General features: G+C 43.2%; 1 protein-coding gene across 1 annotated transcript in view; it reads left to right on the forward strand.

Moving 5' to 3' along the window:
* prrc2c (proline-rich coiled-coil 2C) overlaps nt 1–15,124 on the forward strand; it is a 99,668-nt gene that overhangs the window by 38,135 nt on the left and 46,409 nt on the right. Inside the window, exons 7-14 of the mRNA XM_085978003.1 lie at nt 4,757–4,821; nt 6,356–6,489; nt 6,569–6,659; nt 8,247–8,267; nt 10,374–10,560; nt 11,874–11,960; nt 12,155–13,053; nt 14,168–14,205. Of these exons, the coding sequence (XP_085834129.1) occupies nt 4,757–4,821; nt 6,356–6,489; nt 6,569–6,659; nt 8,247–8,267; nt 10,374–10,560; nt 11,874–11,960; nt 12,155–13,053; nt 14,168–14,205 (1,522 nt within the window). The remainder of the gene's footprint in view (nt 1–4,756; nt 4,822–6,355; nt 6,490–6,568; nt 6,660–8,246; nt 8,268–10,373; nt 10,561–11,873; nt 11,961–12,154; nt 13,054–14,167; nt 14,206–15,124) is intronic.

Below are 15,124 nucleotides of genomic sequence, written 5' to 3' on the forward strand. Positions count from 1 at the left end.
GCCCTTGCTGTTTCTTAGCTCCACCCAAACTGATTCTACTTAATTTTCAGAGCTAAGATCCTTTCTCTCTCTTGTCTTTATTCCATCCTTTATTATCAGGGATACCCCTCCTCCTTTTCCATTTTGCCTATCTCTTCTAAAAGTTAAGTATCCTGGAATATTTAGTTCCCAGTCTTGGCCACATTGCACCCACGTCTCCGTAATGGTTATTAGATCAAACCTATTAATTTCTATCTGTGCTATTAATTCGTCTATTTTGTTGCAAATGCTTCGCGCATTCAGATATAGTGGGCCAGAAATTTGGGTTGGAGGCTTCCCGCGGGTGCAAGCCCCCGACCTGCACTTGCATAGTGCGCTGGCCGTTGTGCTGTGGGCCTGCGTGGGATTCCGATCCTGGGCCTCCTCCAGCTGCTGGTGTGCAGTGCTCACGTATCCCAGCGGTGAAGTTAGTTCGCAGCGTCCCCTGGGATCACGTGGGCCATGGCGAGCCAATCGGAGTAGGGAATCTCCATTCATAGATTTGACAGGAAGACCTGTCAAATATATGAATAGAGATCGGCCCCAAAACCTAAGTAAAACTTCAAATACATAGTTTTTAAAAATGTGATTTCAAAAAAAAAAAAAAAAAAAAAATTTTTTTACATAAATTAACTCTTTTAAATGGGGCTAAAAATAAACTTACCTTTTAAAGTATTTTAAAATGGTAAACTTGTGGAAAAAATGTTTTAATTTTACTTAATTAACCTCTTACCTTGTTAAAAGCAGGCCTTGCGTCTGCTTTTTTCACGCGCAGCTGCGAGGGACTTACCCGCACAGAGAAACCTGTTTATAAAAAAAATTTTAAAAATCGGAAGTTCCAGGTCTACGCGCTGCCTCTCCGGTGCACGCGTTTGACCTCCGAACTCCTTCCTACAAGGAAACGGACGTTCCGGTTTCCAGCGCATGCGCAAAACCAGCACTTCCATTGGCCTTACGGGTGAGTACACAGCGCGTACTCACCTGTGGGGACTTGAATTTCTAGCCCAGTGCCTTTAGGTTTGACTTATTTCTATTTTCCCCTGATGTCACTGATGCCTTATTACCTTTGTTACTCTCTCTCTGCCTTCCTGACCCACTCTGCTTATTTTTACCCAAAACTCCACTCTGCTCTAGAGCCTTGACATTTCTCTCGCTGCTTTTAAATTTACTCTTTGCTGAATTCTCCCCCCCCCCCCCATTAGTTTAAAGCCCTGTCTACTGCCCTAGATATTTGGTTTGCCAGGACACTGGTCCCAATGGAACAGCTCCCTCTTTGCCCAATACTGGTGCCAGTGCCCCATCAAATGAAACCCCTTCCTCCCACACCACTCTTTGAGCCACGCATTTAAACCTCTAATCTGTTTGTCCTTATGCTAATTTGCATGTGGCTCAGGTAACAATCCAGAGATTATTACCTTTGATGTTCTGCTTTTTAATTTGGATCCTAGCTCCTCAAACTCCCTCAGCAGAACCTCATTCCTAGTTCTACCTATGACATTGGTTCCTATGTGGAACATGACAACTGGATCCTCCCCCTCCCACTCCAAGTTCACCTCCAGCCGCGAGGCAATGTCTTTAACCCTGGCACTGGGCAGGCAACATAACTGTTGGAACTCTCATAACAACAGAAAATGCTGAAAACACTCAGCAGGTCAGGCAGCATCGTGGAGAGAGAAACAGAGTTAATGTTTCAGGCCAATGACCCTTCGTCAGAACTCTTGGTCGCGGCTGCAGTGAACAGTATCGCTCCCCCTGACTATACTGTCCCTTACCACAACTACATTCCCGTTCACTCTCTTCCCCCCACTTGAATGTCCTCCTGCACCATGGTGCCATGGTCAGCTTGCTCATCCATCCTGCAGGCTTTCCCTCAACCACACAGGCAACAAGAACCTCATACTTGTTGGACAAGGGCAAAGGCTGAGGCTCCTCCAGCACTGCACCTGGGGTCCCCCTACCTGCCTGAGTTGCAGTCACACCCTCCTGTCCCTGACCACTAACCAGGCCTGTACCACTACTTAACCTAAGGGGTGTGACTGCCTCCTGGATCAAAATGTCCAGGTAACTCTCCCCATCCCTGATTCCCCTCAATGTCTGCACATCAGACTCCAGCTCAAAAACTCAGAGCTGAAGTTCCACAAGATGCAGGCACTTACTGCAAACATGGTTGTCTGGGATCACACTGCTCTCCACAAACTCCCTCATGCTCCAGTTGTGTCACACCACCTGCACTGCCATCCCTATATGACCATGTTTTATTTAATTTAATTAAATTTGTAATTAGGTAACTTAGTTTACAGTGTAGTTTCTTGACTACTTACTTGATCTAGATTAAGTTATGGGAACTGAAATTAAATATCTACTTGTAACACACAGCACTACAAGTAGTGTAGCAAAAAGCAGCAACTCCTTCCCACTCTTTCCAAATTCCCAATTAAAACACTGTTTAAGTACACTCCATTTTAATCCTGCTCTGTGCAGACCGCTCTGTGCTCCATGTATAAAGGAAAGAACCAACTTGCATTTATCTAGCACACTTCACATCCTCACGAAGTCCCAGGACACTTTACAGCAAATCAATTGTTTTAATTTACCTTCAATTCCTCTGCTATGTGGGAACTCTTAAGACGTTTTATGTGTCCCGGACAACTAAGTGTGCAGGAAGCGCCTCCAGTTGCTCAAGCTAGAATGGTACCGGTGTTGAGGGACTTCAGTTATTTGGAGACAAGCTGGGGTTGTTCTCCTTGGAGCAGAGAAGGTTAAGAGGAGATTTGATCGAGGTGTCAGTATCATGAAGGGTTTTGATAGAGTAAATAAGGAGAAACTGTTTCCAGTGGCAGAAGGATCAGTAACCAGGGCACAGATTTAAGGTGATTGGCAAAAGAACTAGAGGCAACATGAGGAAACTTGTGTTTTTACACAGCGAATTGTTGTGATCTGGAATGCACTGCCTGAAAGGGTGGTGGAAGCAGATTCAATAGTAACATTTAAAAGGGAATTGAATAAATACTTGAAATGAAAAAAATTACAGGACTATGAGGAAAGAACATGAGTGGGATGAATTGGATAGCTCTACCAAAGAGCCGGCACAGACACGATGGGCCGAATGGTCTCCTGTGCTGTATCATTCTATGGAGCATAGTTACTATTGTAATGTAGGCAAATGTGGCAGAGAATTTGTGCACAGCAGGGTCCCACAAACAGCAGTGAGAAAAATGCCCAGTTAATCTGTTTTGGTGATTGATGGATAAATGTTGGCCAGGACACGAGGAGAATTCCCATGCTTTTCGAATGGGGCCATGGAATCATCTTCTCATCCACCTGAATAGGCAGGTGGGGCCTCTGTTTAACATCTCATCCAAAAGATGGCGCCTCTGACAGTCCAGTGCTTGGGGCTTGAACTCATGACCACCTATCTCTGGCAATGTTGACACTAGGTAGACTCATCATTTTTAGAAATAAGCATTTGGGAAATGAACACAACTGATGGAGGACAAGTAATAATGCAGAAAGTTTTGATCTGTCATCTGATCTTTGTAATTCATAGTGCTGAGTTGAATCAACTAGAATAAGATGGGGTTGCAGCTTAATTGGAAGGCAACTAGAATTTCTAATAATCTGAAATCATTAGAACTTTGCTTCAATGGGTGGACAGATTAAGAAAATGTAACTATTAAAAGTAGTCCATAACCTTATTTCTCTCCAAATAAGCATTTTGTGCCCTATGATTTTTATCTTGAAAATGTTATTTCATGAACAGTTCTATAGTTTTCCCCTCTTTACTAATTAGAAAAGACCTGATTAAAACTTTAAACAGCAATGATGCCACCTTCTAGAGTGGCCATCACCAAATTGCTGTAAGCAAATGTATACCAAGTTAGCAGAGTAACTGACTTTTCTGAGACTCTGGTCGAAGGTGAGCCAGGACATGAACCTCTTCATAATTTGCCTTCACTGTTATCTGCCACGCACCCATATCCTCAAGTGTGCATTCAGCTGTCTAGGCCCTAAGCTCTGGAATTCCCTCCCTAAACCCCTCCCTCCTGCAGTAAGACTCTCCTTAAAACCTACCTTTTAACCAGCTTTTGGTCCCCGTCCTAATGTCTCCTCCTTTCAGTTTTTGTCTGATTACGCTTCTGTGACGCACCTTGGGACATTTTACCAAGTTCAAGGCGCTATAAATGCAACTTGTTCTTGAAATCCACACCTCAGAACTCCGTAGAATCATACACCATCAGCGTGCTACTCAGCGAGTGCACTTAAAGCAATAATGTAGCAATTTATAAAGGCAAGTGCAAATGAATACCATAGGAAGGTAAAATTCAAATAAAATAGGAATTTATGAAGAAAAAAGTAATTTTCCTATCTAGTCTATATTCTTCTTAGGCAGTTCCTCGGAACCGAGGATGACTTGCTTCCACATTAAAAATGAGTTCTCAGGTGACTGATGAGTCCAATGCGGGACCTACAGTCTCTCACAGGTGGGGCAGACGGTGGTTGAAGGGGCGGGCGGGTGGGGTGCTTGGGTTGACGTGCGCTCCTTGCGCTGCCTGCGCTTGGCTTCCGCTGGCTCCCGGCGAAGAGTCTCGAAGTGTTCGGCGCCTTCCCGGATGCTTCTCCTCCACTTTGTGTGGTCTTGGGCCATAGTCTATATTAATTTATTAATAGTCTATATTAATTTATAAATCAAACCAGTGGATCAATCATGTGGGTGTGCCTTTTTTCTGCCAACTTTTAGATGTCTCACGCATCTTCTAAAATGCAGGGGCCACATCGACTACAGTATCCAGCACCAAATACCAAGTGAGTATACTATAAGTTCTGAGCATTAACATTCAAGTGATGTATGCCACAGTTTATTCAGATGTCCACCATTCTTTACAAGGCAACTAATCCCTTTTAAGTCAGTTAATTTAGTGCAGACAACTGTATTGTCTCTTTGCCCATCTGCTTTATCTATATACTCTGTCTGTCTGTATGTTTGTCCGCTATACACACAAGTTATAGAGCGTACCTACACATGTTATATCAAAAGAAAGGTTATGATCAGGGGAGTGTCATAGGCATATTTACTTCTTGGTCAGACAAAAATTGTTCGGATAGTAGACAAAAAAACACTCATTAGCGGTTGACCAAACCTACCGCTCATTAACGTTGACTGACGTGATGGTTGACCAATCCTACAGTTCAGTGACCTGATGGTTGACCAATCGGTGCGTCATGGGCGGGACCTAATCCTGCAGCCTCCCTAAACGTAGCTGCCATTTTTTCCCCTGCTTTTCCTCAACAGCGAGCGGGGCAGCTGCATCGGCCCGCCGGAGCCGGGGGTGAGTTGGGGTCACTCGGGCCGGGCCTGACAACTGCTCGGCCCGAGACAGAGCGGGGCAGCGGCCAGCCGTCAACCGTGTGGCCCTCTAAACTGCCCTGGCAACGCCGGGCCCCCCCAGCTAGTCTGAAATAAAACAAAATGCTGGAATTGAAGTTCTGATGACGGGTTCTACTGGAAACATTAGTCTGTAATTCTTTCAGAGCCTAATGTGTTTTGCATTTCTAGCATTTTTATTTCAGCTTTCCAGCACACTTTTTTTTTTTTTTCTTTTAGCTAGCTTTATCTTGTCTTTTTAAGTTGAAGCAATATTCCAGTTTTGCTAGCAGAAGTCCGTGTCTCTCTTTCTCTCTCCTCCTCCCTCCCCAAAAATGCAGTAGAAGGAAGCTCCTACTCTGTTTAGGGTCACCATTTAAACTGTGAGCAAACTGGAGCTGCACAGTGGTATGCACTTAAAGGAGTACCCCATTTCACAGACAGCTCATGGTATTAAAACTTGACTGTCACGTTTGTCCAATCTGATGAGGGGATAGGGACCAGCTGAATTACGTATGTGCTCCAGCTGTTAAATATGGATATTATCCAGAGATGTATTTTTAATTTTAAAAAGTGTCTTAACAAAAATAGCATGCATTATTTTAGCAACTTGAAATTAAACCTGAATGTTTGTCTACTCTTAGTGGGCATTCCCTTATCCGATGAGTTATTTTTTATATCTCTGGGTTGCACACTGCATGCCATATAGCCCTTTTATATAGGGCTCTTTACAGCTCCTACAGTTATTATTGCATGCTATTTTTTGGTATATGAAACATTTCAGCAGCTTTTGTCTCTTCCTTTTCCCCCTCCTGTCGTGCTTTTGAGTTTTCAGTTCTGTGTATCTTTGTTTTGAGATTACTACAACACTCTTAAATGTTATGTCTGCCTCATCAAATGTATTTTTTTTTTTTCAATTAGTCTGGATTTTCTATTAACTTTTTCTTTCTCCCAAACCTTTCCCATACTGGTTAGGAACCAAAGTAGTTCCGGAAGACAACAGCATTCTCAATGGTCTCTTGACCTTCTTGAACGACCCTCCATTATTAGTGCTAATGAATTGAAGGAGCTCGACAACCTGGACACGGAAAATGATGACGGCTGGGCAGGTAAAATGGAAAAATGTTAAATCAATTTCCAGCAGAAGCCCAAATTGAGATGTTGAATTGTATGTTTCTTCCATTTCAGGAGCACAGTCTGAGGTGGATTATACCGAGAAACTAAATTTCAGTGATGAGGATGAGGGAGCGTCCATGCAGAGGGAAAACAATGAAACCTGGTATGGTTTAATTTCTAAGTGATGGCGTGTGCAATCTTCAAAGCTATAAAATCTGTTTGCTAGACATTGACTTGCATTATATATTAAAAATTACAGCATTTAAAAAGTGTTATTATCTCTTCCTGGTACTTCTAATAGTGCAGTCATGAACTTTAGAAGTCAATCTATCCTTGACTAACGTTTAAACTTGTCTACTTTTTTAGACATTTTCCTGGTTCTCAGAAGCAGTAGATTGGCCACTACTAGCAGAAATTCAGTCCCACTCTGCAGAAGTACGCAGACGTACCTGTCAGTTAATTACAATTCAGGCTTTCTTCTAGTCTTTTACGCGAGTAAAACTGTTGGATGACTGTTTCCATGAACAGGCCTCTTATAAATTGAAATCTGTGTCTTTATTCTTTGCTATGTTCAGCTTAGCATAGTCCAGGTCTAACAGTTGACACCAATCAAGATGTATTGCTTACTGGAAATATCACAAATAATGCAACGTAGCATCACCGCACAGCTGCTGTACATAGGCTATAACACTGCTGTCGAGATTTATTTACAAGTGATGCATAGCATAGAAACTGAAAAATAAGCTAAAATACAATTTAGTACAATAATGTAACTTTCTTTACATTTTATTAATTTATTTGTTTATGGGATGTGGGCGGCACTGGCAAGGCCAGCATTTATTGCCCATCCCTAATTGCCCTCGAGGTGGTGAGCTGCTGCGGTCCGTGTGGTGAAGGTACTCCCACAGTGCTGTTAGGGAGGGAGTTCCAGGATTTTGACCCAGCGACGATGAAGGTGGTGAACCACTGCAGTCCGTGTGGTGAAGGTACTCCCACAGTGCTGTTAGGGAGGGAGTTCCAGGATTTTGACCCAGTGACGATGAAGGAACGGCGATATACTTCTAAGTCAGGATGGTGTGTGACTTGGAGGGGAACTTGGAGGTGATGGTGTTCCCATGCGCCTGCTGCCCTTGTCCTTGTATTACAGACAAACTGTTTCAAAGTGAATCTGTGGTCCTTCTTTCTCTTGAACTTTTAGAAAGACACAATCTTCGGGGGATGTATGAGCAATGGTATGCTGATAGAAACCTGACGCCCTTGAGAAAATTCTTTGAAGTTCGAGCACATTGCTTTGAAAATGGTATCACCTGTCGGTTTGATTGCATTAGGTGTAAAAACAACAATGGTTTTCTGTTATGGTTTCTTAGCCTATGGTAATGGCACCACTCCTAAACTACATTTTATGGATCTTCACTTGTTAAGCAATAATGGAACAGAGGGCCATCTCATTAGCAGTTAATTCAGACGCCAGAGCACCCAAAGTACAAGCAATTATTTGATAATGATTCCAAACAACACCTTTGTGTGGCTGTTCACAGAATTAGCATTTAAAATACTTCTCTTTCAAAGATAATAGCTTCTTTAATTCTGGATCAAATCTCTCTGGGGCATTGAAAGGGAGCAGCCATTACAGTTTTTCACTTGAAGGTATATCTCTAAAATGATACATATACATGAATGCATGTTTCACAAAATAAGTTATATTTTTGTCAGTTTGAATAACTTTTTCCCCCTCTTGTATCTTGCTCAGTGCATCATTGGGTAGTGCACAGTGAGTAATTAAGTTTTTCTTGCTAAGTAAGTTCACTATTCCACCATTTCCATTTTAGAACAGTAGAAGTTTACAGCACAGAATGCCCATTGTGTCTGGCTCTTTGCTGGAGCAACCTAAAACAAATCTCACTGGCCTATTCTCCCCTCATTTCTGTATTTTCCTCTGTTTATCTATTCTTCCCTATAAGATGTAATGGCCTCTGTCAAGAACCCCCAGTGGAAAAGCATTCCATATTCTTAACTCTCAGCGTATAGAGTTTTCTCTCTAAACCCTTCTCCTTTATCATTAACTTTAAATTGATTAACCCCTGTTACTGCCTCCCCCCCCTGCCCCCCAGCCAAAATATTCTTTCCCTATTCACCCTATCAAAATCCTTCGTAACTTTTTGAAAAACTCTGACTAAATCTCCTGAGCTTTCTGTTCTCTGGTCCTACTTTGCTGGCCTACTTTGAAGTGTGTACCTTATCTAATATTTAAGCCTAGAAATTATTGTTGGCAATATTAGTAGATGATGACTACTTGTGTTTATATGATATTCTTCTGTCTTCTATTTTAACTAAGCTGTTAACAGATATGTTGAGCATTTGTTAATACTGCCAACTGTAATTTCAGGGCTTTAATACTTTACACATTTAAGCATCACCTTCTCTAAACTAAGCTTAAGCTTCTCTATTCAATCTTCCCTTTACACAAGGTCTTATTGCTTTTGTTCTGTATGCTTTCTAAAGCAAGAATATGTTTTTGTGGCATGATTCTATTTTGGATTTCTGTGGTTTTTAGTTTATTTAGATAGCTCGCATGAAACTTAGTTTATTTGGACTTCCAGAAAGCTTTAGACAATCATGGGGAATGGCATTATTTACTTAATTTGTAACATTCTCACAAAAGTTGGGGAGATTTGTCAGGATCATCTCCTAAGCCCATGCACACTGTTTATCATCAAGTTGCTGTATAAGTACGTTCAGTTTTAACTGTTATGTGCCAGTGCGCTCACCATTACATAGGTCGGTTTTGTTGCCTTTAAATAATATAAGTGCTACTTTTGTCTGTTCCAGTCCTGTGGAACCAATGCATGATTGCTGCATGATGATGTTCAGTAATCCCATACCATAAATTTCCCCCCTCGTGTCCTTCAGAGCTCTAGGAAGTGTCTCGTAATGCCCAGATTTGTTAGTCTCATGTCCCCATATCTTCTCAAGTAACTCTGCGGTGTTGACTTAAATCTTTTATAATACTGGTTGCAATGTACCCCCTAATTTATTTTGGCCCGTGCAGACCCTTTGGTCGGCGCAGCCCTTTATTCAAAATTTTGTGCAATCACGGTTTTTCTAATTAAAAGTCGGCTGCGCGGGACCTGCAGAGTGCTGCGCAGCTTAAAGGGAACGTTGACTGGTTGTACTACAGAAATTGAATACCCTAAAGAAATTTTCACTTCAAAATCATCTTTAAAATATATCAACTATTTTAGCATTTTAAATGCTTATTAAAAACTTCTATTTCCCTTTATGTTGGCCATCCTTCTTTCGTATGTCCTCTTGGCCTTCCTAATGTTCCTTTTTGCCGTCTTTGTTATCTTTCATAGTTTTCTACTATATTACTTCACCTATATTTATCACCTTTTTAAACCTTATTTTTGCATTAGCTTCTCTTTATCCATGACACCACTGTCTTTCATGACATCCATTACTCCTCGTTAGAATGCAGTTAATTTGTACCATATCAATCTCCTGTTTAACTATCTCCCACTGTTGGTCTGCTGTTTGACAACCCTCCTCCTCTTCATTTTTTCCAACCAATTAATCTGGGTTGTGTCTTGTTTACCCCACTGAAACTGACTAATTTTCAGTTCAGCACTTTATTTTTGAATTTTTTTTCTTTATTTTCAATGTGGAATGATACAGATGAGCTTTATAGGGGTAAACTCCTTTACTCTCAATTTATCTTGGTTTAAAATCAAAATGCTGTCACCAATATCTGGAATTACAACATGCACAATTGGAGGGGAATGTATGGATGTGGCAATAGCCATGTGGCTTTAGTTTGTTGGGATGCAATGTTTTGGAGAGTGCTGAAGTTTATTTTTATTTCTTTGGCTGGTGACAGGGATGAGCAAATCATCAAAGCAGATCGCCTTGGGTCAAGAACTTCAGAGAGTTCTGATGGCCGGAAAGAAACTGATGAATGTCCCGGCGGTAAAGGTTCATCGGGTGACATTGCAACATTGCAGGCAGCTCCGCAGTCACCGAACAGCAAGAGCTCGTCCAGCAGAGGCACACTGCCGGATCGCCAGGTAGACTCCAGTTCAGATCTCATTGAGAGTGTGACACTTTTGATATGTTGGCAATAGAACCCTCCTGAGAAAGAGAAACTTGCATTTATAGTGCCTTTCACAACCTCTGGACGTCCCAAAGCGGTTTACAGCCAATGAAGTACACTTCATTGGGCATACCAATATGTTGAAGTAGCTGCTAGTTACTTATCCTTGACTTGTACAGGTTTTCTTTAGCCATGTGTGTTTCCTCATATTTCCACAGTTCTGATACCACAAAACGTAACATAAGAAATAGGAGCAGGAGTAGGCCAGTCAGCCCCTTGAGCCTGCTCCGCCATTCAATAAGATCATGGCTGATCTACCTCAACACCACTTTCCTGCACTATCCCCATATCCCTTGATTCCCTTAATATCCAAAAATCTATCGATCTCTGTCTTGAATATACTCAACGACTGAGCCTCCACAGCCCTCTGGGGTAGAGAATTACAAAGATTCACCACCCTCTGAGTGAAGAAATTTCTCCTCATCTCAGTCCTAAATGGCCGACCCCTTATTCTGTGACCACTGGTTCTAGGCTCCCCAGCCAGGGGAAACATCCTCCCTGCATCTACCCTGTCAAGCCCTGTAAGAATTTTGTATGTTTCAATGAGAATCACCTCTCATTCTTCTAAACTCCAGCGAATATAGGCCTCATCTACTCAACATAAATTTGAAAATCATATAAAATGTGGCAAATAGCAAGTGCGAAAGGTTAATGATAGCATGTATCTCACATTTATATACATTTACAATTGTATACAATTTTGACTTCACTGCTTTAGTTATTTTGTAAGCCTCCCTTAGACATATTTTATATCATAGTGGTAAGCGTATCTTCTACTATGAAAATCTAATGAGCGCTGTTAAGAATCAAAAGGAAATTCATTCTATCTGTTTGAAAGAGTCTCTACAAAGTTCCCCCGAATTTAGATTGCAAATTTTATTCGTACCACAAGGCAGATCTAAGGACTTTTTGATGGATGAAAATAGATCTCTAATTTTCTTCGAATGCATTGGAAGGTTTGTGAAAAAATGTAACAGACATGCCTTCCCCCACTTGTAATAGTTTCAATACCTGTCTAACACACATGCTTAGAATCCTGTCCCATTCTTTGCCCTAAAAGTCATTGCACTTCTGCGGTGTTCTCGGAAGACACCTGACTTAGTTCCTTTCAGCTATATATGTTTAAAAAGTCATGTGTTGACACTTTGATAGCTGACCAAGTTTAATTGCAATTGTTTTTGGGTGTAAAGTTTAGAATAACAGGCTGATTTTTCTTTTACACTTTAGGCTTTGGGACAGACATCAGTGCAAGCTGCAACACGTGAATTGCGTGGACTAGGAAATGCTTCTGTCAATCAGAAACCAGCTGCCCAGGTAATTTAAACAATAAGAAAAAAATCAGAGTTCAGGAAAGGGCAGTGATGTGTTTCATATTAAAGTTAAGTTAATGCTGTGTCACACTTTTATTTAGTATAGTCAGATGTTTTGCTAATTAGGTCAATTTTAAGTACTTGGACGGTAACTTAATTGAGCAATTTTTGCCTCATTTCTTTCCAATTAAATCACAGCACCCACCTCCAAATCGTCAGATTGGGCCAGGAAAGAATCCTATTACCAAACCTGTATTACCCAGTGAAGGTGATGAAGCTTGGAGGCAAAGAAGAAAGCCATCAACGTCTGATGTTTCAGCAGCGGTTGAAAGAGCTAGAAAACGGCGCGAGGAAGAGGAGCGGCGAATGGAGGAGCAACGGTTGGCAGCTTGTGCAGCAAAACTCAAGAAACTTGATGAAAAGTTTGGAACTCAATCAAAAGAAAAAAAGGAAAAAGCAAAGGAGAAAGAAAAGGCAAAAGAAAATGTGAGAGAACAGGAAAAGCAGCAAGAACCAGAACAGGAAAAAGAGAAGGAACAGGAACAGGAGAAGGAACAGGAGAAGGAGGTGGAGGAGAAGGAACAAGAACAGGTGGAGGAGAAGGAACAAGAACAGGTGGAGGAGAAGGAACAAGAACAGGTGGAGGAGAAGGAACAAGAACCGGTGGAGGAGAAGGAACAAGAACCGGTGGAGGAGAAGGAACAAGAACAGGTGGAGGAGAAGGGAAATGAACAAGAACAGGAAAAGGAGATGGGAAATGAACAAGAACAGGAAAAGGAGAAGGGAAATGAACAAGAACAGGAAAAGGAGAAGGGAAATGAACAAGAACAGGAAAAGGAGAAGGGAAATGAACAAGAACAGGAAAAGGAGAAGGGAAATGAACAAGAGAGGGAGGAGCCATTGAGTGAGCCTGATGTTTTTAAAGACCAACAAACAGAAAATGAGAACAGCATTAAAACTGATGCAGGTACAGTACTTCATTTATTTAAAAAAAAAAAAAAAAACATTTTGTGGATGGCCTGTTCTTTTGGAGTGTTTGGATTCCAGCTTCAGGTTTTATTTCAGCCACAGTATAATTTTAGTAGTTCATTGCCTCAGTATCAATAGATTTTAATCAGGTATGTGATTTACAGGAGAAACCCAAAGCCTAGCAGTACTGGAAACTTAAAAGTAAGGAATAAGCTTGTAAGCAATTGAACTTTAAAGACATAGTTCTTAAAAAAAAAAAAAAAAAGTGATTTAAGCTATTTTATTTTTATGTAATATAGGTATAGAGATTTTTTTTTTCCAGAAGACTCAAATTTTTGGCGTTTAAAAGTTTTCAGAATTTTGTGTGGATTAAGTATTTAGTCAAGTCCTGAATTTTATTGACTATTTGCAGGGACAAACATTGGTGCATTTAGTTTCCTGATAGTTACATACATGCTGGTGGGATTGTATATGGAAGAGATCAAGTCAGTTTATTGACTTAGTGAGGAGAGTAAGCAGTTCCTGGGGGGGTGCAGGAATTTATAGGGTTCTCCTGAGATGGTGCTGGGTTTAATAATCGCCCATTACCAAAAATTTAGCTGGAAAATATGAAAATGTGTTCTGTCTTGGACCTCCAGGAAGGGGACCGATCGGAGTTTCCATGCTCTGGGTGGGGCCATGTATCATTTATTCTAATCAGGATATATCCTACAGATGTTCCTGGCCTAATATCTCTGTAGCTGAAAGGAAAGTGTGTAGCCTGCTGCTAGGCCATCCCCAGTGCCCCTTGCACCTGGCTACCAGAGATGCATCCCCAGTTTACTTTCTCTCCTGCTGGGAGGTCCTGCATCCTTTTTATTCAATGTAAATCAGGTGAGGAACAAAGTGGGGAGGTCTGCAACCTGCACCCTTTCCCTCTTTGTAGCAGTGACTGCTAATGAGCTGGTGTTTAGCATCATTGCACCCCTTGCAGCCAATAGTGACTGTTATGGTGGCCTGTATGATTCAGATGCTTTCATTAGCTGCTGCGTGAGAACCTGTTGGGCATGGGTTTGGACCTGTAGAGATTTTACAGCCAAACCCGGTATTTGAATCAGAATGCTTGTACCACTGAGTTTCTGACCGGAAATCCTCCTTTACTGAGTTTGGCATGTTTTTATTGTATATTTTTGTGCTGATCCTGCTACACGTTGATGCTTTGTCTCCCTATTTCTCTCCCATTTCCTATGTTTTTGTTCTCAGTTGTCTTATGGACTCCTGTGTTCTCCGCTTGCATGGTGGTGAACCACTGAGATCTCTGCGCTCTTCCAATACCGGCCTCTTGCGCATCCCCGATTTTAATGGCTCCACCTCTCCTCCTTCGAGACAATCCTTAAAACCTACCTCTTCAATCCCACATTACAACAGTGACTATGCTCCAAAAGTACTTCATTGGCTGTAAAGCACTTTGAGATGTCCAGCCTCTCTCTCTCCCCCCTTCTCCCCCCACTCCCCCCCCCTTCTCCCACCCCCCCCTTCTCCCACCCCCCCCTTCTCCCACCCCCCCCCTTCTCCCCACCCCCCCCCCCTTCTCCCACCCCCCCCTTCTCCCACCCCCCCCTTCTCCCACCCCCCCCTTCTCCCACCCCCCCCTTCTCCCACCCCCCCCCTTCTCCCACCCCCCCCTTCTCCCACCCCCCCCTTCTCCCCACCCCCCCCTTCTCCCACCCCCCCTTCTCCCACCCCCCCCCTTCTCCACCCCCCCCTTCTCCCACCCCCCCCTTCTCCCACCCCTCCCACCCCCCCTTCTCCCACCCCCCCCTTCTCCCACCCCCCCCCTTCTCCCACCCCCCCCTTCTCCCACCCCCCCCCTTCTCCCACCCCCCCCTTCTCCCACCCCCCCCCTTCTCCCACCCCCCCCTTCTCCCACCCCCCCCTTCTCCCACCCCCCCCTTCTCCCACCCCCCCCTTCTCCCACCCCCCCCCTTCTCCCACCCCCCCCTTCTCCCCACCCCCCCCTTCTCCCACCCCCCCTTCTCCCACCCCCCCCTTCTCCCACCCCCCCCTTCTCCCACCCCCCCCTTCTCCCACCCCCCCTTCTCCCACCCCCCCTTCTCCCACCCCCCCCTTCTCCCACCCCCCCTTCTCCCACCCCCCCTTCTCCCACCCCCCCTTCTCCCACCCCCCCTTCTCCCACCCCCCCCCCCCCCCCTTCTCCCA

This window comes from Somniosus microcephalus, chromosome 3, assembly GCF_052327205.1.
Source record: "Somniosus microcephalus isolate GS21.2 chromosome 3, FLI_Smic_1.0, whole genome shotgun sequence".
Taxonomy (NCBI): domain Eukaryota; kingdom Metazoa; phylum Chordata; class Chondrichthyes; order Squaliformes; family Somniosidae; genus Somniosus; species Somniosus microcephalus.